The sequence below is a fragment of the Eupeodes corollae genome, chromosome 2 (assembly GCF_945859685.1).
Source record: "Eupeodes corollae chromosome 2, idEupCoro1.1, whole genome shotgun sequence".
NCBI classification, from domain to species: domain Eukaryota; kingdom Metazoa; phylum Arthropoda; class Insecta; order Diptera; family Syrphidae; genus Eupeodes; species Eupeodes corollae.
The window spans coordinates 138,881,857-138,905,907 of NC_079148.1; the positions used below are offsets into that span (position 1 = coordinate 138,881,857).

At 32.9% G+C, this 24,051-nt stretch overlaps 1 protein-coding gene across 1 annotated transcript in view; it reads right to left on the minus strand.

Moving 5' to 3' along the window:
* The window catches only part of LOC129945262 (uncharacterized), a 79,875-nt gene that overhangs the window by 44,889 nt on the left and 10,935 nt on the right, over positions 1-24,051 (minus strand). The window contains 1 exon segment of the mRNA XM_056054920.1: positions 17,939-18,186. Coding sequence (XP_055910895.1) covers positions 17,939-18,186 — 248 coding nt within the window.

Here is a 24,051-nt window from a genome sequence, read left to right on the forward strand (position 1 = left end):
ATATAGAATAACCAATCATATTAAAAAAAAAATCAATGAAGGAAAAAGCACAGGTACGGTGTTCCTTGACATTGAAAAGGCGTTTGACACCGTTTGGCACGACGCTTTGCTACATAAGCTTTTGATTCCAAACTTTCCAAAGTATGTCATAAAGATTGTACAATCATTTTTAAGAAACAGGACATTTAGAGTTACTGTAAACAATAGCTTTTCTGATGCTTTTGATGTAAGTGCAGGTGTACCTCAAGGCTCTGTACTTGGCCCAATCTTTTATAAAATTTTCACTTATGATTTCCCCTCCTTCCTAAACTGTGAAAAGCAATTTTTGTCGATGATACCTGTATCTTTTCTTCTGATTCTTCATAGAAGCTAACTTGCAATCTGCATTAAATTAAATACAAAGCTACTGTAATGCTTGGAAAATAAAAAAAAATGCTTCATAAACACAGGCTGTCTTTTTCACTCGGAAAAGAAAAGTCTATTTTTTGCCAACTAATAACCTAGTTATTTGCGGAATGAGTACAGGTTGGCAAACAAGTGCAAAATATCTTGGGGTATACCTCGATAAAACCCTTACTTTTGGCTAACATGTTCAAGAAATAGTGAAAAAAGTTAATATCACAATAAAAGTTGTATACCCTTTCATTAACCGTAAATCTAAATTGAGCATAAAAAATAAGTTGTTGATATACATAGTTGTATTTCAAGCAATAATATTTTACGGTTCTCCAGCATGGGGCAGATGTGATATAAGTCACGTTCGTAGGTTACAAATCATTCAAAATAAAGTCTTGAAATTGATGTTGAATCTTCCGAGACATTTTTCGACAGGAGAACTGCACCAAATTTGTAATATTGAACTTATATCGTTAAGACTTTCAAGGCTTTATGAGAGATATAACATAGCATGCAATTCTTCCGACAACGAATTGATAGCAAACCTGTCTAGTTAATATATATATATTTTAAAAAAAATTACGTATACATATATATATTACATATTAATATTGTGTAGTATCCAAACTCTTCCAGTATTTGTTAATTTGTAAAATTATTATTATTTATTCTTGTTTATTTATTTATTACTTATTTATTTAAATAATTTGTTTTAATTTGTTTTTAAAGTTATTTATTTATTTCGCTATTCGTTTAGTTAATGTTCAATGCTTAAAAACTTATTATTTATTTATTTATTTATGACTTATATTTACATACTTATTAATTATTTATTTCCTTGAGTATATTGTAAAACTTGTGGTACCCGTGGCATGATGGTTAGTGCGTTGGACTGTCATGCAAGGGGTCTTGGGTTCAATCCCTGCCTGTGCCACCTTAATTAAAAAAAAATAATTTTCGCGGGTACTGCCTCTTGCGAGGAATTGACAAATCCTTCAAGAGTAATTCTTGTCATGAAAAAGTGCTTTCTCAAACTAGCCGTTCGGATTCGGCCTAAAATTGTAGGTCCCTTCCATTCCTGACAACAGTACTCGCACACAGGAATGGTTGAGAGTTGTAAGTCACTAGGCCCTGGTTCACAACGGACTGTTGCGCCACCCCATTTGATTTGATTTGATATTGTAAAACTTGGTTCTATCTAAAGCTTCACCGCCTCCCATTAGTTTCAACTCTTTTAATGAAGGTTTTTAGAAGCTTTTCCTTCACTATATTTTTGGTCAACATATATATTCTGCTTAAATAAATATATCCAATAAGTAATAAAAAAGTAATAAGACTTTTATTTTTATAATTTCGAGCCAATATCTCAAATTTTCTAAATATGTTTGAGTCAAAAATCAATCTTTACTAACTTTAATTAATGTTTTTCGAAGGTTTTATTTTTTATAAGAAAAACTGTAGATTCGATTTTCCCAAAGTTTTACTGTAACGAGTAACGATTTTTTTAAATGTTAAGATATTAAATACATTGTTTTCATTGCACCAAATTGTTTTGGAGACAAAATAACAATGTAACAATGTTTTAATTGGGAATTTTTCAAAAACATATTTTTTGATATTAAGTTACAATATAATAATTGTGAATTTAATTTAAGTCTCTAGCGTTATTGGTATGTGGGACACTCAGAGTTAACCAAAAATTGTCACTTTTTTTGAGAGTCCTTTCTGTATCTTTTTGCATTATAATCTGTAAAACAAAATATAGTTCAAGTCGATATCTGTACTGAACTACGTACGTACAGACTATAGGGAATTAAAAATAATAACCATGGTAATTTGTATAACTGTTTATTCTAAAGTTTGACCAATTTTAGTGTCGCGGTTATTTTACAATTAAGGTTATTTCAGTACCAAGGTTACTCATATAGCTTCTTTCTTTGGTAATCTTTTTTAAACACTTCTATTTTGTACCCACGGTTATTTTGTACTTGTTTTACCAAAGTAATCTTCTGTTATTTTTAATACCTTGGGTTTTAGAAAGGCCTTGTTTATTCTTATAAACTTTTTTTTATATTCAAACATTGGATTATTCTTAAAACCCTTTGTTATTTTTATAATCTTTGGTTATTGCTTAACAGCATTAGTTATTTTATATAACCTTTGGTTGTTTTTAAAGGGTGGTTAACTTTTCAAGACGGATGTTGATAAAACACAGATTATTTTTTAAATTAATGTAATTTCTTTTTATAATGATAATATATGTATTTTATTTTTTTATTTAATAATGTATGGACAAAAATATCGGCCAAATGGCCACCGTAAGTTTAGCGACAAGCCTCCATCGGATGGTCCTAATTTTTGATGAAGCTAAGACATAATTGAAGATATATGCCCATAATTTGACAAATTATATCATCAGTTTGCTCTTTCATTGTTTCTTATCGACGTACGCCTTTTCAAATAACGCCAACGTAAGAAGTCTAATGACATCGACACGATACTACTGCCAGTGGCACAGTCCTGTTGAAACCACATATCTTCTACATCCATATCGTCAAATTTGGGCCATGCAAATTTCGTTATCATCACAAAATAGTGAACACTATTCACAGTAACTGCCTGATTCGACTCAGTGGAAAAAAAATACGGCCCGACGCGTCGATGCCGCCATCTCATAAATAGTACTCACTCTTGTGGGTGCATTGATTTTTTGTCATTCACGCTTGGATAATCATTCACCCGAATGCGTAAATTCTACTTATTTACGAATCCACTGAGGTGAAAATGTTGAATGATGAAATTTCAACAGAAAAGCGCGTGGCTATCGTTTCTGAGTTCCGATCTAGTGTTTCGGCAGCAAAAATTAAGATAAACAATCAATCAATCAAAGATAAACGTCCATTAAAAAAACGACCCGTTACACAACCCACAAGGCATTCCAAAGGAGGTAAAATAATGATATGGGGATGTATATCATATTGTGTGGTGAGACAAATTATTGTTAGATGCTCCAACCCTATGACAAAGTCGCATTATTTGGAAATACTAAATTATGTTGCACTATAGTGGCGGGGTCAATATTCATCGGGAGTAATTTCATCCTTCAACGAGATAATGCTCCCATACATACGGCCCATACAATAAAAACTTTTTTATCTGGGGAGACCAAGAAGTTTTAAAATGGCCCCCGCAGAGCCCTGACCTAAATGTCATTGAAAATGTTTGACATCTTGTAAAATCAAAAATTCCTCAGGGCATTGGAAGATTTTCAAATCAAACCTGGGAAGAGTTTATAACAGCTTGGAGTACGGTTCCGCCACAACAAATTTAAAACTTGATAAACTCAACGCAAAGAAGCCTCACTGCTGTTATTGCGGCAAAAGGAGGAAGTACAACTTAATAGGTAATGCTTTTTTCAAAGCAGAGTTTTGTTTTTCAAAAAAGTGTGTTAACATAATTCCACCGGTTTAACATAATGTGCAAGTAATTTTGCCACTTTGGTTTTTATGTTTTTAAAATGAACCGTTAGAAGTTCAGTTTTGTTATTTTATGTACTGTTGTGAGAAAATGTATTCATTATTAATACAAATAAATATTGACAATATCGTTATTATTTTTAAAGAAATGAAGCTCCAATGAAGAGATGCTGTGTAAATTTTACGTTGTACAAATAATTTTTCCAACGACTGTATATCTTTCCATGGTTCAAATTGAGTCAATTTGGAATTGAATAATGTCAAATGAAATGCAGAACAAAACTTGACGTTTAGACGTATTTCACATTCAACATCGGTCCTTAAGAACTCACCACCCTTTAAAACTTTTGGTTATTTTTGTAAACACGGGTATTTCAGAATAAAGTGTACTACTTTTTAAATTCAAGTAAGAAATCAATTAAAGTAAAAGTCATATAAAGTAAAAGCTAACCTTATCATGTAAACATTTATCGATTAGGTTATGCCATAAAAATTCATCAAAAAATTATTTAAAAATCAATTTTTCCCCACACAAGTAATCAAATTCACAAACCTATAAATTATCAAAAATATCTTATTAAACTTATGTTTCAAAATTTATCTTACATAGAACTTTACTCTACCTTAAGCACACATGAAAGATGCAACACCAAAGTTCCATAAACATTTTCTAAGTAAATGACGTTGTTTTATTTTCCTTTTGTTCATCTCATAAAATTTAGCGTCTGTTACAAAACAAAGTTTTAACTTTAGAAATTTATTTTAAGGATTAATTTAAACTTTATGTCTCATAGGAAAAGCTATAGTGAAGTTTAAGCGTTTAAATACATAACATATATTTCTTAACCATCTCCACAAAAACATTTAACACACTCCAACGGATCTGAGGGTTCGTAAGTAAAACCATGTTTTCGAAAATTAGGAACTTCTTATTAATTTTGCATGTACATATATAAAATTTTAAAAACTTTGTCTAATGATATGAACTAAGCAGTCTTTAAAAATGTGGAGGTTATTGTCATATGGGCATATGAAAAAAAGATCTTTGGGGATTAATAAAAGTTTGGTGACCTTTTTTCAAAAAGTCTGAAAGCAAGCTTGATCAGACAATTGTTTAGCTTCGAAGGTAGCACATAATCGAATAATTCAGAGTTTGTGACCATTTGGTGATGTAAAGCGGAAATTTAAAGTGTCAATTTCAAGTCTAGAGCATTTAACGAAAGTCTACGAAATTCGTAGATTTCTTTAAGCTTTTCAAATTTCTTAATAGTCAACTGTCAAATATTGAGTTTTTTATTGTTTTCCAAGGGTTGAACTCGAAACTTGTTTACATTTTTGTCATCAAATTAATTTTTCATCTAGAAACTTCTTCTGCTATTCAACCAATAAAATTTAAGTCTTATAGGAAAAGGACATTTTAGAATTGAAAAGGCTCTTTCACAATTAAGTTGATGATAAAATCAAAAACTTAATAGGATTATTGAACCAAATCACCAAATAACTTCCCTGTTATTTCGGTAATAAATTATTGTAACTTATCGTGGGCATCAGGACATGATTTTGCCTATAATAGATATTATTTTCGTTTAATTCCATCCAAAAACACCATCCTCTCAAGACATGTTAACAATTTTGTCATTGAGCTTATGTTTACAGGAAATAAAAATAAAAATAAAACATAATGAACATCCTCAGCCTCATCATCAGCGTTAGCCTTGTCGTGGTCTTCGCATTCTCACTCACACTCACACTATACTAATATAAGTTAACACAACATCAATAGGATAAAGTAACCTGCCAGGATTAAAGCAAACAATAATAAAAGTCACTCAACTGGATATGCATACGAAGCAATATGTCAAACAATCCTTGGACATGTCAACTTGTCCTTTGTGCGGTGATGTCCATACGAGTATACCTAAACTAAATACATATATGTAGGGATACATATACCTTTGATATAACAAAACAGAAGCATAACAATGATTGATTTATTAAGCTGCCTTGGTGGCCAACCAACTTGTCCCCTTGATCCCCTTTACAATATGTATGAGCAGTGGAATTATAGGGACCAACATAAAGCGCGAGAAGATGAAAAGATTCTCCACCGCAATATAGGACAGTTACAGTAGTTGCTGTGATGGATGTGGAGTGGATGTGTGTGTTAAAATGTGTGTGAGAGTATTTCCGTTTCCGGTGATGGACAATTATTATTATCAGAGGAAAGGATACAAATTTCATATAAGAACGAATTCCAACGCTGGAATCCTATTGAATGAATTATTCCCCAATTCGTTATCCTTGCGTCGTTATCCGTCGGGTATGTCTGGGAGGATATAGGGCAATAAAGTGGTGGCGGCTGGCGTCGACCAGTGGCACGGCTTGGTGTTATTATATGGGTAGCCAGCCGGCAGACAGATCCTGGGCCTACAGTAGATATATGTTAAGAAAGGTGCTGTGATGGTGCATTCCGCATTCATCAAGCCTCGATTCGACTAGAAATTCATTGAGGGATGCAATGCGGGGATGTGCTATTTGTAGCCTAACGCACTATCGGGTGTAATTTATCTTGGGGTTGGCGGGTTGCATGGTAATGGTAATCCTTGACCCAAAAAGGTGTTGTATTTTGTAGAGGTATGAATGTGGCTAGAATAACGGAATGGTTAGTGTTGGTGTCGGTGTTTCGCCTCAGTAATTTAATTATATAATCGTATCGCATCTCAATGTATATACAATTCCTAAACCTATAGATATGTAGTCTATCCTATAAAACCAATAAATAAGACTCCATTGCTGCAAGATAGATCTCGACTGGTGCTGCGGTTCAGCATGGTGTTAATTAATTCCCATGTTTAATTGTTGTTATCATTTGCAAGTTGAATTATATTGCAAAGTCAGAATATTGTATATAGGGTATAGGTATAGGTGTTGGTATTTAGTTGGTTTGTTTATAGCAAAATGTTCTATCTTATACCTTAGTTAAATAAAAGTATATATATGTATGTATGTTGGTACAGATTTATATGTATATTGTATATTGTTTCACTCTTGGGATTGGATTAACCTAATCATCTAAAGCACAGATAAGTACTAATTCGATGAAATTATTAAGTGTAATCTTGTGAAGGTAATCTCTGTAATCTCAGAAACATTCAACATAAACAATATCATAGACCCGCATGGGGGAGTTGAATTGGCGCGATGAATCTCTCAGATCAGGCAGGTAAAGGTATTAAGTTATTTGAGAGAGGATTAATGGAATAACATGATAAGCCATACACAACGTAGATTCCCCGTGTTGTTTTTTTTTTTAAATTCAATATCCATTAGTTTGTGGTAAACCAACTACAATTAAAAAAAGGATATTTAATTTAACGACTGAGTAGCATGAAATTAATTTAACATTATTTGTGGTTCAATAAGCCAAAGTCCGCATTAAAAGTTAAAGACCTTCAGTATTTAAATCGATTGATTTTTTTTTTTGAAAAGCTTAAAAGCAAAAAAAGTTTATGACTAATAAACACATATGTTAATAGCGACTTCGTCACTAAGTTGAAATTACCTCGGGTTTATCAAATATTTTTAGAGGTCGTTTCTTTTAATTTTGGAAAAGGTATGATTTGTATACTAAACCAATTTTTTTATTTTCAAAGCTTCGTAATCTTAAAAGACTAACAAAAATTGTTCTATGACTTTGCTTTTTTTAATTAACAATTAAATAAAGGTTAAGGTTATTAAAGCATTATTTTAAGAGTGAAATATTTTTTGCAATCAGTCAAAGAATATTTAATAAAAATAAAAAATATTTTATAATTAAATAAGTCCAAAAAGTTTAAGTTGAAAAACGCAGTAAGTGAGAACAGTATCACAAACGATGTTTATTTAATTGATGTTTTATAAGACTTTATATCTACACTATAACAACGCTTATAAAGATTTATGTAAGCATAAAAAAGAACTTAAAAAAAAACTGCATTTAATTCGGTTGGTAGTCATGACTCTAAAGCTTTCTGGGCCAATTTGCGCATTTTGAGTGACCGTAATAAGTCATTTATAAATTCCATTGGAGTGGATATACTGACATTGCGATTTGCACAACTTTTTATAGCTGATCCATGCCAGAAGTCTATAAGCTTTGCACTGCCTTTTATATATATTGAAGAATTAGACGCTCCATTCTTAATGTAAGAAATGGTTATTGCGATAAAAAAAAAATTAAAAACAACAAGGCTGCAGGGCTGGACGGCATACCAGCTGAGTTTTATGAGTTCTACAAAAACGCCACGTTGCAGTTTTCAGAATTTATTTTAGTGCTCGTCAACAAAATGTTTGAGGAAGAGCAGTTTCCAGGAATTTTCCAGTTCTCATCTATTTCTTCAATTTTTAAAAAAGGTGACCCTATTTTACCCGTAGTACCCGTGGCATGATGGTTAGTGCGTTGGACTGTCATGCAAGGGGTCTTGGGTTCAATCCCTGCCTATGCCACCTTAATTTAAAAAAATTAATTTTCGCGGGTACTGCCTCTTGCGAGGAATTGACAAATCCTTCAAGAGTAATTCTTGTCATGAAAAAGTGCTTTCTCAAACTAGCCGTTCGGATTCGGCCTAAAATTGTAGGTCCCTTCCATTCCTGACAACAGTACTCGCACACAGGAATGGTTGAGAGTTGTAAGCCACTAGGCCCTGGTTCCAACGGACTGTTGCGCCACCCCATTTGATTTTTGACCCTATTTTACCTGAAAACTATCGAGGCATGTCTGTGCTTAGTTCTCTAAGGAATATATTCACCCAGATCCTCTATTCCAGGCTTGTAAGATGGGTCGAACAAAACAACAGGGCTTTCGAGCTAATCTTTCGACAATCGACCAAATTTTTATTCTCACGAGTATTGCTAAGCGTTACTTAGAGAAAAATAAATCTTTACTCTTTTTTCGTTGACTTTAAATCAGCATTTGACACCATTTACAGAAGATTTCTATTATTTAAACTTGCATCTATCAGGTTATCGATAAAATTTATCCGAATCTATAAGCAGCTGCTCTCAAATATGACAGCTGTAGTTTCAAATGGTAGTAGCAAATCGAAACCGTTTAGTGTAATACAGGTGTGTCTCAAGGCTGCATTTTAAGCCCGCTTATATTTTCACTATTTATAAATGATATTGAAGACTATATTGCTGGTGGTGTTACTTTTGGTGATTTGTCTATAAAAGTTTTGCTCTACGCCGATGACTTGGTAATCTTAACTGATAATGCAGTCACACTTCAGCTTCAAATAAACAAATTAAAACAATTTTGTGATCTATGGGATCTCCAATGCAAGACGCTGCGAGGAGGGCAGGCACCAGGTGAACCAACATCACCACGTGTCAAGCCACAAAAACATCTGGCCAACACTGGATTTAAAACGTTCAAGGTGCTTGCTCTCTCTAAGCAGATCGCATATAAGCTCGATAATAGGTTTCATAACCGGACACTGTCTAATAGGAAAGCACGCCACGAGACTAGGCGTATTCTCAAATGACTTTTGCAGAAGCTGTATGGACGAGGAAGAGGAAGAAACGGTTCTTCATCTTCCCTGCACATGCCCTGCTCTAGCACGAAAACGCAAGAATTACCTAGGAGAATTCTTCTTTAACGATCTAAACGATCTAAATCATATCAGTATAATCAGCCTCTCACGTTTCGTAAGGGACTCTAACTGGTTCCATAGAGCTTAGGAGGAAGCCTCAAGATCCATGTGGTATCACAATGGGCCATTAAACTGGCCTAAGTGTGTCCGTTTCCATCTTGGACAGCCACTTTAACCTAACCTAACCTATGGGATCTCCAAATAAACACCACAAAGTCGAAGATCATGGTCCTTAGGTCCAAAAATCGTAGCATTAAAACCGACCGCAACTGGACCCTCAATGGTTCCAACTTAGAAGTGGTAAAAGAATTTAAATATTTAGGCTACACATTAACTCATAACCTGAATTTTGGTGTTCACATAAAAGATAAGGTGAGAGTTGCAAAAACCGCATTAAATTGTATGTGGTCAAACTTTTTTAATAACAAACTTGTTGACCCTAAGTCTAAGTTCAAAGTGTTTGAAGAAACTATCAAAAGCTGTTTGTGTTATGGCATCCAAGTCTATGGGTACAAGCAAATAGAAGATATCGAAGCTGCCCAAAGATATTTTTTCAAGCGTATCTTTAGATTCGAAACTAACACGCCCAATTATGCTATACCTACATATCGAATCGGGACATGCTCCAATATTTATTATGAATTTAAAAGCAAACGCTGATTATATAAATAGGGTAATGCTATCAGTGTGTTTTAGATGCCGGTATACTCCATTTACTCCGGGGTCTAGACAAACGGGGGGCTTCACACAATAGAGGCTTGGACAAATTTTTGTTTCAAATTCCTTTGATATCTTTGATATCGATTCCGTGTCTCGACAATTTTTAAACTTCCCATAGGAAGTTATTGTAATGGGTCCGATTCGTCAAATTGAAAATTTTGACATTTCTCGACGTTTCAAGGTCCCTAGAGTCGAAATAAAAGATTTTTAGAAAGATGTCTGTGCGTGTGTGTGTACGTACGTTCGTACGTCTGTACGTCGTCTCTACGTTTGCGACGTTTTTTTCGTCCTTCATAGCTCAAGAACCAGAAGAGATATCAATTTCAAATACATTTTGTTATGCAGATAATAAGGCAGAAAGATTCAAAAAGGGCTCTCAAGAAAATAGCGTGGGTGGTTTTTTTACCATAGCAGTTTAAAAAAAAAGGTGCAAATTTTGGTTAACCCTAAATATCTTACGAAACAAAAACGCTAGAGACTTGAATTAAATTTTATATAATATATTGTAATGTGATACCAAACAGGTATATTTTTGAAAAAAAAAAAAATCAGTATAACGGTTTTTTTATAAATCAATAAAACTGAAAAAAAAATTTGTCACCTCTAAAATTTTACGGCTGTAATATGATTTCATCTCTAAAACAGTTTTGTGCAACGAAGAATAATGTTTTTGACATCTGATAAAATTTTGAGAAAAATCTAATTGACAGTTTTTTTTACAAAAAATAAAAACCTAAAAAAAATGTATAAAAGTTGGTAAAAATTGATTTTCGACTCAAATATCTTTTCAAAAACTTGAAATTTAGTCTTCAAACTTATTTTTTCTTATAAGAAATATTGTTTCCGACATTTTGAAAAATGTTGAGAAAAATCGAATTGACAGTTTTTTTACAAAAAATTAAAACATAAAAAAAAATGTATTAAAGTTGGTAAAAATTGATTTTCGACTCAAATATCTTTTCAAAACTTTGAGATATTGGCTTGAATTTACTTTTATCTTTCAAAAAATCTTGTTGTCAACATTCAGTTAAAGTTGGAAAAAAATCGAATTGATAGTTTTTGAACAAAAAATTAAAAACCGAAAAAAAAAAATTATTAAAAGCTGGTAAAAAATGATTTTCGACTAAAATATCTTTTAAAAAAATTATAGGTAATAGCTTCAAACTAATTTCTCTTATAAGAAATATTGTTTTCAACATTCGGTAAAATTTAAAAAAAATTGGAATTGACAGTTTTTTTACAAAAAATTAAACTCTAAAAAAAAAAACAATACTAAAACTTGGTAAAAATTTACTTTCGGCTCAAATAGCTTTTCAAAAATTAAAAATATTGGCTTTAAACTTATTTTATTTCACAGAAAATATTGTTTTCAATATTCAGTAATTTTTATTTAAAAATCCAATAGTCCGTTTTTTCATAAAAAATAGTACGCAAATTTGGTAAAAATTAATACGAGTACATAAAGACAAACTTTTAAGCAAGACAAATCGACAGACGGGATGGGAAGTTATCAGTGTGGGTCGCATCCCAGCCTCTTTTTTTTCATATGTATATTGCTGTATATGAAGAATCGGTGTTCTTCAATTCTTGGAAAAATTAATTATTATTGACTAATTGGTAATTTGTTCATCGGCTGTTCAATCATTTGATTTCGTGCAGATTTTGTTCACGTTTTCCACAGCCAGTACAGAGCGGCATCGAATTCTGTTTGAGAAATTATAGGAGAAGAAACGCGGCCAGTTTTTAGTCTTGAAAAAGCTCAGCGACACTCGTTGGTCTTGCCGAGCTGAAGCTACGAAAGCCTTAGTAAACTGCTATTCAGAAATTGAAAAAGCTCTAACCAGCATATCTTCCAATAAAGATCAAAAAGAGATCGTGAGTAATGAATCAACGCACCTTCTACAGAAGATGAGTGGTCTCGAAACCGCTTTGCTTGCAACACTTTGGAACGATATCTTGGAGCGATTCAATGCTACAAACAAGATGATAAAATTATTTTGATAAATACAAGGAAATAGCCAAAAAACTATCCCATACTGATGAATATGAAATTGAAATCATCTACGATTTTTCGGCGAAAAAAGCTCGAAATGTTCCGTTCGTTAACCCTAAAATTTAATTTTAGATAATTCTTTTTTCCGTTTGTATTTATATGTTCCGCTTCTTTATTGGCCCAAGGCCTCTGAACCTCTAAATTCAAAAAACATTTTTTTGTCTGGTGCACAATTAAAACAACACCTTTTCAAATGATTAAAACTGCCTGAAATTGAATCTCACCTTTAAATGTTGCTTATACGTCAGGTAGTTAAAATATGCCCATTAAATATGGTAAAAACAACCAAAAACGGTTATATACTCAGATGTAAGCTATATATGTACTCAAACTCAGAAATGCCAGTTTTCAATCTTTAGACTACGTATTCGTAAAAAGTTAGAGAAAACTGTTTCTACACCGATTTGCGTATTTTTGTTAAGAACCGTTTTATCATTAAAGATGCATTGTTCTTTAAAGGTTACGGTATGACAGGTGAAAACAAACAACTTATGAGAATTTTTTGAAAGATAAATATGATTATTAAAATTTTTAAACGGAATATTGAAGTAAGAAATTTTAGATTTATGAAATCTTCACGAATTTTATCAAAACAAAAACTAATCCTAATTCTAATTAAAAAGCCTAACATAACGTTTTTTCAAATTTTAAAAGGTTGAATTTCTAAAAACTGAGGTGATATAATTAGTTTTGAAGTCAGATTATAGCAAAAGCCATCTTAAACCTTAGAAAAGTATTATTGGATTTCCACCTACATTACATTGTTGACAGGACTATTCAAATCATTTAAATCTCATTTTACGAAAATTTCGTCTTCGAAGTGATTTTTGTATTTAATAGTTCCATACCCTAACTACGAAAAATGCTCGTCAGATTAGCCCTGAGTCCTATGCAGGTTTATATTCTAATGCATACAGAGATTATTTTTTTTTTGCAGAACAACACGAATGTGGAATGCCTTACCACGCTCAATATTTCCCACTTTGTGCAATGTCCAGAAATTAAAATATTGGTTTTGATTGGCTTCAATACCTTCTTTCTATTACTAACCACTTTAATAATAGCTCTCACTGTGTGCAATATTTCAAAACGCTTTGATTGCGTGCACAATATATAGAAAAAATTACAGACGGTATATTTTAAACATTAAAATAAAATCTCGAAATCTTTTGTTCCTTAAAATAATTATTTTTCTTCTCGATTTTGGGCAAAAATCTTTGTCTGAGTCGAAGAATTTCTCATTTTCACTTAATTTTCTAAACTTCAGTTGGAATATTTAAGTTTTCCTTAATGAACCACATCAATAATTCAAAAGTATCCTCTCTGCTTCGCTAACACTGTCTACAAGATTTACTGTCCTCATAATTACCAAAAATATACAATTTCTACTGTATTTATATTTACTCTTGCGGTAACAAAATATATATGTAGGTACTCCACTCCTATAAACAAATACCCAAATAACAGTCACGAAAGGATTTTTTTTCTCTAACTACTTTTCACTTAAAAAAAAAATATTTTTTCACTCCATCATTTCGTGGTTAGTTCGAGAGGGAATATTGATGTTTACGTCCATGTCCTCTCATAACGTCCACACCACAACAGTGAAAAGTCCTTTCTTCAAAATGAAATGAAAGATTGAAAGCCCAAATATACACCCATCTCTATAGCAACTCCTTAGTTTACACTGTACTCTGATGTTCATCAGTTGAGGGAAGAGGCTTTTTGAATAGCTAAGCACAGAAGTAGTTGATGATGATTGGGCTTGAAACGCTGTTTATGAGACGCGTTCTTCTCTTTTATACCACAACTACCTATCTATGTATAGGACAAAAGAATGAAAGGCCAACATTCAAAAATGAATGATGGAGAGATACACAGTACAAAAAAAAAAACAATAAAATGAAGATTTATAAATGAAAATGATGAAAAGTTACTGAATGCTGTGGATGAAAAAGAGGCTGACAGCCAGACAGACAGACAGACGAACATGGACCCATAAGCTTGAGCAATTGAATGGGAGTGAAAGTGGAGTTAAAAGTGAAGGTATGTTGAACATTTCAAAACAGTGTTAAAGAGAAAACCTATCTTCTATGTGAAACTATTTAAATTTTACCAAAATGTGAGCAGTGGAGTCAGACATAATTTTTTTTGAAAAACCCTTTGTCATAAGAAAAAAAGTGAAAGAAAGAAAGAATTTTCGAGAATGGGATGCGACCCACTCTAATAATTTCCGATGGACACCTTTTAAACTTTTACTTGATGTTTTTGTTGTCAAATGGTCAATTTAAGAAAATCGAAAAGCCTTCAGTAAACAATTGAATTCTTATGATTTTTTTTCTATCTAGGTATTTGATTACTTTTATTTGATCATTAAGGAAGTAAAATACTAAAATGCCATTCTACCGTTTTTTGTCCTTGAAATTTTTGATCTCAACAACAGTGATTTATGTTATTTTTGCTCTTGAAGTACTTGAAATCGCTCAAACACCAAACACCTTTTGATATTTTATCTGTCCACAAAAATTTGGTTGTAGTCTTTCGTAACAATAGTTGATGAGGAATAACAAACTAGAAAAACGACGTATTTTTTATTTTTAATTTGAAAAATACGTCAATACTTTGAGAAGCTGTTTCTCTGTAGTCACTTTGGAAAAACGTGTATATTCTAATTTTGCTCAAAATTTCTACAGCTGTTTGTAAAACATTACAAATCCACATTTCTTTATAAACTTGAATATTCAGAAGACATAACTGATCCTCAACGACTGTTTTACCATTGCTTAATACAATTCAAAGAAAAGGACATTTCAAAGAAGCGAAATAATGTTTAATTTTCTCTCATGAAGTTGCTTTGGCAACTTTATTGTTTTCATAGTCTAATATTTTATTTTTGAGCTTAAAATGCCTTCTATGTGTAGTAAATTTGTTGTTTTGGTTTTATTTAAGCTACTTTATTTATCTGAGCAACAGAAATAAATCTTCATGTTTTTCTTATTTTTCTCGTTCTTAAATTACATAATATTTCTAAGAGCTGTATCAAAATCAACTTGTAGACTTGTATATAAAATACACCTTCGCAATATAATAATTAAGAAGCCATTCAAAACGCTTTACTACGTATGAAAACGAAAATCCTTTTGTTGGTATATATCTTGAGAAATATGGGATCTGCAAAACTAATAATAAGTATCAAAAACACAATGACACCAACACCCTTTAGTGGTGAAATAATGTACGTTGCGCGTGCAGTAAAAAAAAAAGTAATTTCAGTTTATTTCCTCTGTCATGCCTTCATTGTTTGCCCAAGGATATAGTAGAAGGTACCTATAGATTAGAACTATCTATACCCGTACATGTTTTCAGGATCAAGGATATCGTATATACAGTTCACCTACCTACATCAAATTTGTATACTTATTCAGAAACGTGCGGGTATCATGAATCATGAAATTGTGAATATAAGATGAATAAATGAAACACCCAAGCCTTTAAAAAAGTAAAAAAAAAAAAAAATTAAATAAGGAGCTCAAAAAGTCAAGTGAATATCCTGGCAATGCTTTTGTTATAAATTGTATAGGGAATCCTAGGGTTGCGTCATCTACAATTGTTACCCCCAATGACTTAGTAATGATGGCTATAAATATAAGTACACACATACATTTAATGTATGTACCTATAGGTAAAGAAAGAGCGCAAAAAAAACGGTATTGAGAAAGACGAATTCTTTAAGGAACACATATAAAAGTGAATGAATAGATTCCATAAGCATTGAAGTCGTCTAACATTTTATACTTCTTATACTTTTTCTGCCTTCTGGCCGTTGATTTCTTTTCTCAAGAATAACAATGTGTCGAGGACAAACTTATACACCATGCTTTGAAATACTGGTGCATTTTTAATGAATTTCTCCATGAAAAAGGATTTTAAAAATATTGTAAGGAAATATGGAAATATCAAGTTTTAAAAGGGTTAAAAAAAGATTTATAATTACAAGCTTTTCCTCTTTGGTCTAATTTCTAATAACCTTATCTCTCTCTTTCTTGATTTAGGAAGAAGTCGAGAATAATTGAATCATCCTTTAATTTTTTTGAAATTTTTAAAGCAAATTTTTCCGTATCAGTCAGGAGAGAAAAACCGTAAGAACGACAAGAAAACCGTTACATTTGTTCTTAAATCGTATATTTCTCACAGGGATCATATTTTGGGACATGATTATCGTTGTACCTCTTGAAACTATTTAGTTTCCCTAAGACAATATGGTTTTCCGAAATTTTGAGCCCACAATTACTAAACTTGTGGAATTTTTGCCTTATACGCTTTTAGTGTTTAGAAAAACAAATGAAGTAAGTTGGTATTTCAACTTATTTTAGCAGAGCTTTTGACAAAATATCCCAGAGTGTTTGTTTTGGACCGATTCTGTTAAAATAAATTTCTTCTTACTTAGAAAACTTCGTGTGCAATTATTGCTTCTTTTCTTATTCTTGGTATCTATGGTGTACCCCAAGGTAGCCACTTGGGTCCTCTTCTTTTTATTCTCGATTACAAAAATGTAGAGTCGCTTACTAAATATTCATATACATGCCTTTATGCTGACGACACCAAGTTATTGAAAACAATTATGTGCATATGATGGACTCTTACCCAATTCAACTAGACTTCAACAGTTTTTCAGTATGGTGTCAAAAGTACTGCTTAGATCTTCACCTCGTCAATACTTCTTCCACAGTCAAACAATTCCATCTGTTGTGGTTATTAGAGACCTTTTGCTCTCCTGTGACTCTTTTCCAGCTTTTTCATCCAGGATTCTCTATATCACCTTTGACCGTTCCTTCCTTGAAAACTCCTCTCTAGTGTGGCCCTCTTATCAGGGGATAAGCATTTCAAAAACTGAGTAAGTTCAAATCCGTTTCCTATGATTTGCTATTTGAAGCCTTCCTTGGCATGATTTCCTGACACTTTTTTGGTATCAAACTACCTGTTAATAAATAATTTCAAGACTTTGGAAGAACTCAGATATTTATCTCACATCTTGATAATCCGTCGCCTCCTTGCGGGCAAATCAACTGTCGAAATCTTTGCAACCCCATGTTCTTCAATACCCTTGATAGCTGGACTTTGTCTCCAAGACTTTTCTTTAAATTAGATAAATGTATATATGTTTTTTTGGAAACAAACTAAGATGACCTTAGCCCTTTTGAATAATGGGCACTATTTTTCGAATCTGAGGGGGGGGGGGGTAATTAAGTGTCTCTTAACATAAAATATTGAATTGGAAGAAACTATGAACACATTTTGATATTCCTTTAAAGCAATTCAGTGAAATTCCCCTTCAGCGTTGACGAAAAAGTCCTAACACAATATCCGCTAAAAAAAAACCTTCACTACACCCGTCTTCGTCTACAAAAGTTCAAATTCTACACTCAGTTTTGCATAGCATATGTATATCAATGGCTTCTGCTTCCAAATGCATTGCTTCTCCTAGTCATGCTGTACAGTACAGAATGAAGAGCTTATATTTTATATAAAAAAAAAAACGTCAAGGATTATGTTGCAGAACGTGCGACGAAATATTTCCTTAGCCTTTCGTTATTCCCGCTGAATTTCACGGAATGGAATGGAATGACGATGGCGTTTAAAGCTATAGTACCAACTACACATACCATTTGGCTCATTGGTTTTTTTTTCCTTAGTCGTCGTCGTCGAGTCGTCGTTTCGTCCACATTTTTGAATATTTTTAACCAAGGAATGCCAAATGTGTTTGGTGGTGTTGAAGGCGATTCTTTGGAGGTTTTTGTCCACGGAATCCTTATTCCTTCGCAGTCTCATTCTAGCCGCATCATAGCATGTTCTGCGTGGTGTAAAAGAGGAATTTTGATTAGAAACCTTATTGCTGGTTGGGGGCTTCGAGCTAGAAAGCAGTGTATTTTATAAATGTATGTGAACAAGTGAACAGAAGAAAACGGATTTACGTGGTGGGAAAAATTAAAATGCGTTTTAGTTTTTTTTTCTTTGTTCTTGTGTTGCACTTTGGATTATTCAATTGTACAAAAGAATATAATGTAGGGAATTAAACTCTTGGCAGGATGTTGGCACACTTTTCCTCTATCTTTGCTCGCTGGCTGATGGGTCTTTGGAATACCAACAACTACTGTATAGGGGAACAATCTTTGTAATGTATGTTGTGTGAAATAGTAAAATGGAATTACACGGATTACAGCAGATAAATGGAGTGTTCGCACAAAATATGGAAATTGTTGCAGAAAATTCCAAAACAGCGAAGATTTTGAAGTTGTTTTGTTTTTTTTTTTTTCTTATTTTATTTTACTTCTTCAGTTTGAACTGGATTTGCATACTTAAATGAATAAAAGGGATTTTCTTGAGATCATCAAGATATTAAAATGGGTTTTTCGTTTTTAGTTTTTTGAAGTTTTGACTTTATGTCAATGTAAAGTTTTGTATTTTATATTCTTATTTCGAAGAAGGAAAAGTAACAATTTCTTCATTTAGGTATGTTAATTAAACACCAACAGAGAAAAAGGACAAATGAATTTATACAGAAGTCCCAAACACAGACAAGGTAAGGATCGTTTAGAAGATATGAAAGCTGTAAGAATTGTTAGTTTGTGGTTGCTTTTTTGAAACGTTGTTTTGTTTTCTACTGATGTTTGACATTTGTCTATTCAATTTTGTATAGTCAAAAAAAAAGTTTATTTTAATTTTAATTTTTATGGATCAAATATTACTGAGAAAATGAGAGATTGTTCAGAAAAAAGTTATTCCAATCGGTTCATAAATTCCTAAATAATGTTTAGAGTATAAAAACAGTCTAGAAAGAACACTTGATTTGTTATTTGTAGATAAAGAACTTTGTGTATCAGTCAATAATTTTTTTATTTTTTTTCCTATTTTTTCAAATTTAATTCACCATGTAGATTTTAGTTTTGAATTTAATGTTATTAACTTTTTTAAACCAAATCAAGATCGTATTAAATACAATTTTTCAAAGCCTGATTTCAATAATTTTTCGAGTTGCTTTAACAATTTTTCTTTTGCCACCAGACAAAATCGAATGTCAAAATTTATCAGAATACTTTATCACTTTTGTTAACTACCTAAGGGATGGTATTGATCTATACGCGCATAGCTCGTAACCTCCTTGGTATAACAGACAGCCTTTTAATGTAAATAATAAAAAAATAAAGCATATATACTTTCACGGAAATCTAAATATAACTCCAATCTGCGTACAAATTACTTAAATTTGGAGAAGAATTTGAACGTTCTTAATAAGTTCCTATTAAAGAATTATATCAATGAAATTGAATCTAAATTAAATACAATGCAAATATTTCTGGGCCTTTATAAAAAATAAAAGAAAATCTAATGGAATACCAAAATGTATGCAGTACTCAGGATCGACTTTAAATAATCTGACTGGCATTTGCTATGCTTTCTCTGAGTTTTTTTTTAAATCGAATTATATCAATTCATATGATAACTTGATTTTTTCTGATGAACAGTCCTTTAGCAATATAAACATAGGACACTTAAGTATAACTTTACCAGAAGTGCAGACTGCATTAAATGAATAATGTTGGCCCTAATTGAATTCCCCCTATTCTTTTAAAAAAGTTCGCTTCCGCTTGTTGCTAAATACTATTTATCTTTTTTAATAACTCACTTCATCATGGGTTCTTTCTTCCTGAATAGAAAACGTCCAATATAATACCAATCTATACAAATGGTTCTAAACAAGACGTTTGTAACTATCAGCCTATTAGTAAACTATGTGTGATACCGAAGTTATTTGAAAAGATAATTTGCTTAAAACTAAAATTTGTACTCAAAGAAATAATATCTCCTTTTCAAGACGGACTCGTTTCTGGTAGATCCACTTCTACGAACTTAGCTATTTTTACTAATTATGTAGTGAATGAAATGGAGAAGGTTGCATCGCCATATTCTATTAAAAAAACTTAAACAAATCATTCTAATATTCTTAACTGGTTAAAAACATATTTACCTAATCGTTCTTAGCATGTACAGTTGTGTTCATAAAAATATCAGTGCTCTCCAAATAAAACAAAAAAGCCTTCAATTTCAACGTAAAAATATATTTCATTAAACTTCTAACAACAAACTAAAATATTTCATTCATAATAACAGAAAATAAGTACTATCGATTTTTTACCGTTATCTTTGTCACAGTAAAAACCGTTTTTTAAATATATGTCGTTCATAAAAATAGCAGTGCAAAACAAAATACTAGATCTATTACGTAAGAAGTAAGGAAAACTGTAATAAGTTATATGAAAGTACACAAATAATGTTAGCTTACAATTAGTACTTTGTTGCCACTAAAACCTTACACCTCTCGACTGGTATTGCGTTCCACGAATCACGCACTGCTTCCCACAATTCTTTCGAAATCTTCTGTTTTGCTTTATGAACTGCGTTCTTAATATCCCCCCATAAATTTGCTAAGGGGTTAAGGTTGAGGGGTTGAGAGGGCCACTCCACAACGGATAACGTCTTCTGCGAAAACCATGATTTTGCCTTTTTCGATGTATGCTTTGGGTCATAGTTTTGTTGGTATACGCAAACCCAAACGCCATTTACTCTTTAGAATAGTGTAACATAACCTCCTAGAGAATTTTCACATACTCAGTTGCATTTCTATACCCCAGATGGGATAAATAGGCCCGACTTCGTAATATGAAAAGTAATCCCATATCATAATTTTTCCTCCACCATGCTTCACTGTTTAAATAGTGTACCGTGGATCTTAAGCTTCATTTTAGGTTCTTCGCACATATTCTTGACGACCCTTGGACCCAAAAAGGACGACGTTGCTTTCACCGCTCTATAGAACATTCCTCCATTTCTCTTTTGAACAATCTCAATGTGCTTTAACAAACTACATTATCTTTGCCACATACCTTTTCGTCAAGAATGGTACCTTGCGTGGATTTCGGGCTGGTAACTTCGCTTATAAAAGACGTCTTTATAATGTTACGGCGCTAACATGCAGTTGAATTCCATTTCTTGTTTTCCTAGAGCCTATGGAAGGGTTCTGTTTTGCTAACTGAACAATATTTCTGTCAGTTCTTTCAGTAGTCATAATTTTTGGTCCTCCCGTTTTCGGTTTATTTTGCCATTTTAAGACGGTGCAATGTCTTGACCGTCCATTTGGAGCCAATATTTTTTTATATACTGGTATGTCAAAAATACTTAAAACTTTAAATAGAAAAATATTTACTTACCAAAAATTAAAAAAAAATTAATTTTTAACCTTCTTAATTATAAGATCAAAAGCACTGCTATTTTTATAAACACTCTATATCCAGAAAGTTTGAAATATTGTGTGTTCACCCGCAAAAGTAGAGTATAACTTTAAGCTAAAAGTTTCTTATATGAAAACGAAAGACTTTAGATGCAAGCAACATATTATTTTTTTGTAAGAATTTCCGTTCTTAAAATAATTGACAATCTAATAAAATGTGATCAGCACTGCTATTTTTATGAACGCAACTGTACATATTGATTCAAATCTATCAAATCCTATATTTGTTTCATCAGGAGTTCCGCACGGAAGCCATTTAGGTCCGATCTTATTCCTTGTTTACATTAATGACTATCCTAATTTACTTCAAAATTCAATGTGTCTCCTGTTGGCAAATGATCTTACATTTTTTAGATGTATGCAAAGTACAAGCGATTGCGATTTTTTGCAAAATAAAATCAAAAGACTTTCTGATAAATTAATTATATATGAACATTCCTAAATGTCAATCACTCTCTTTTACTCGCAGCCAATTTTCGATTGACTTCAATTGTAACAATATCGCATTTTTAGTTAACAAAGCAAAGTCCATGCTTGGTTTTATTTATCGAAACTTTGTTGACTTACGTTGAACAGTCTTTTTATTAGTTATGTACGGTAAGTTCTAGAATACTGCTGCATCATTTGGAATCCTTTTTATAACATACATTATTACCGTAGAATAGAACCGATTCAAAATATATTTATACAATATGTGTTGAATATATTAAGGTAACAGCCCTTTTACACTGTACGATGACAACTTATTATGGTATTCAGTTACTAGAGAATCTTACAACATAGAATGTCCTCTTTATTAGCTCTCATAGTTCTATACGCTCTTTCACGTGATTTGAGAAATCGTTTCTTATTTCGTGAACCAGGGTTGTTGCGGATGTACAAATTTTGACAAAACAATTTGAAGTCCGTAAATAAATTGAAATTTTATTGATTATCTTTGCATTTAATAATTTAATTTAAAAATGGTTGAGTTATATTTAATAAAAGGCAAGATTGGAGCCTTCTCAGACTGTAATCTGTTTTTAAGTGGATTGTATATTAATCCAGCTCCACTAAATAGTTGTTAAATTTGTCTGCAATGATGTCACCTGTATGGCGATCCTCGATCCCATTTTAATACGATTGATGTTCGTTCAAAGTTTTCTGATACTCCGTGGCAAGTTAAGCTTAGCAAGGAAACATTTGACCTGGGATCTGTCCAAATATCAGAAGTAAAAGACAACTTTTCCGTACAGTTCATTGCAAATGAAATCAGTAAAAAAAAGTTTGGTCCTCTAAAATTATATTTGGGTGCCAGTTCTTGTATAAAACGGCGAAATCCAAGTCCGTCTAAAACGTTAAATGGTAAATTCTGAAGCACCAATATTACTTATGAGTAGGTTAGTGCTTAGTAAGTAATCAAATAAGGACTCACCTCTCTCATATATATCTGAGCTACCCTATACCGTATGATGGGCGTTAGCGTCCGAACCAATTAGGATACCAACTTTTTTCGATTGGGCGTCCGCAATTGCCTTCCTCAAGGTGTCTCCTGGAATTGGGCTGTCGTGGCCACCAAGATAAGAGGATATGATCCAGTAGGTGGCTTTATCCGTTGTTAAGACAGCGGTGGTGGTGTCCTTGTCGCTGTAATTGGGGAGTAAAAATATGTTTTAAGTCATTTTTTACTAACATGCATGACCTTGGTTCACCTTTCTCCGATGCATGCAATAGTTCCAGGAGTCCGGAGGCCTCTGATGATGGAGCTCCTGTATTAAGAGGATGTCTTCCTTGTTCCTATGCAGTCGGAGTACCAGGTTGTGCGCGGCCATGATGGCGTAATGGAGGTTAATCTGTACTGTCGGAATTGCTGTCGACTATAGTTTTAGCCTCCACGTCGGATGGCTCGTTACCATACCTAATCACGCCTTTGGTCGCGGCCAGTTGAGCCAGTTTAGCACGAGAGCTGATCTATAGTGACCCACTGTCTCCTCGTGCGTAGGCAGGTTTGGATCACTTGTTTTGATCAATTTCATGATCATATCTAGGCAGTTGTGTAGGGCCGGGAACATTATACGTGCTCTTGGCCGGCAAGGAATATTCTCCCTTGTAACAACCTCGAGCTTGGCACTTCTGGCAAGCCATTGACAGCAGCCCTGTATTATATCGAAAGATCTCTGATCACCACAGGTGATGAGTTTGATACGATTTTGGTACCATCCTTCATCGTCTGTGTCTGGAAGAGGCCCCAGATTCTCCTCGATGACAGATAAAAATCTGAAACCGAGGTGAGCCTTGACGTCTGCCCAATGATCATGATGTTACCATCCACATGACTCCTGGCTATGATCTTTCCTTTGAGTGCGTCGCTGAAGGAAAGATCTTTATTGAAGGCTGTTGTGCTGTTGGAATGCACCTTCTGCCTTTTTGGTTTAGGCTTGTCGCCCTCGT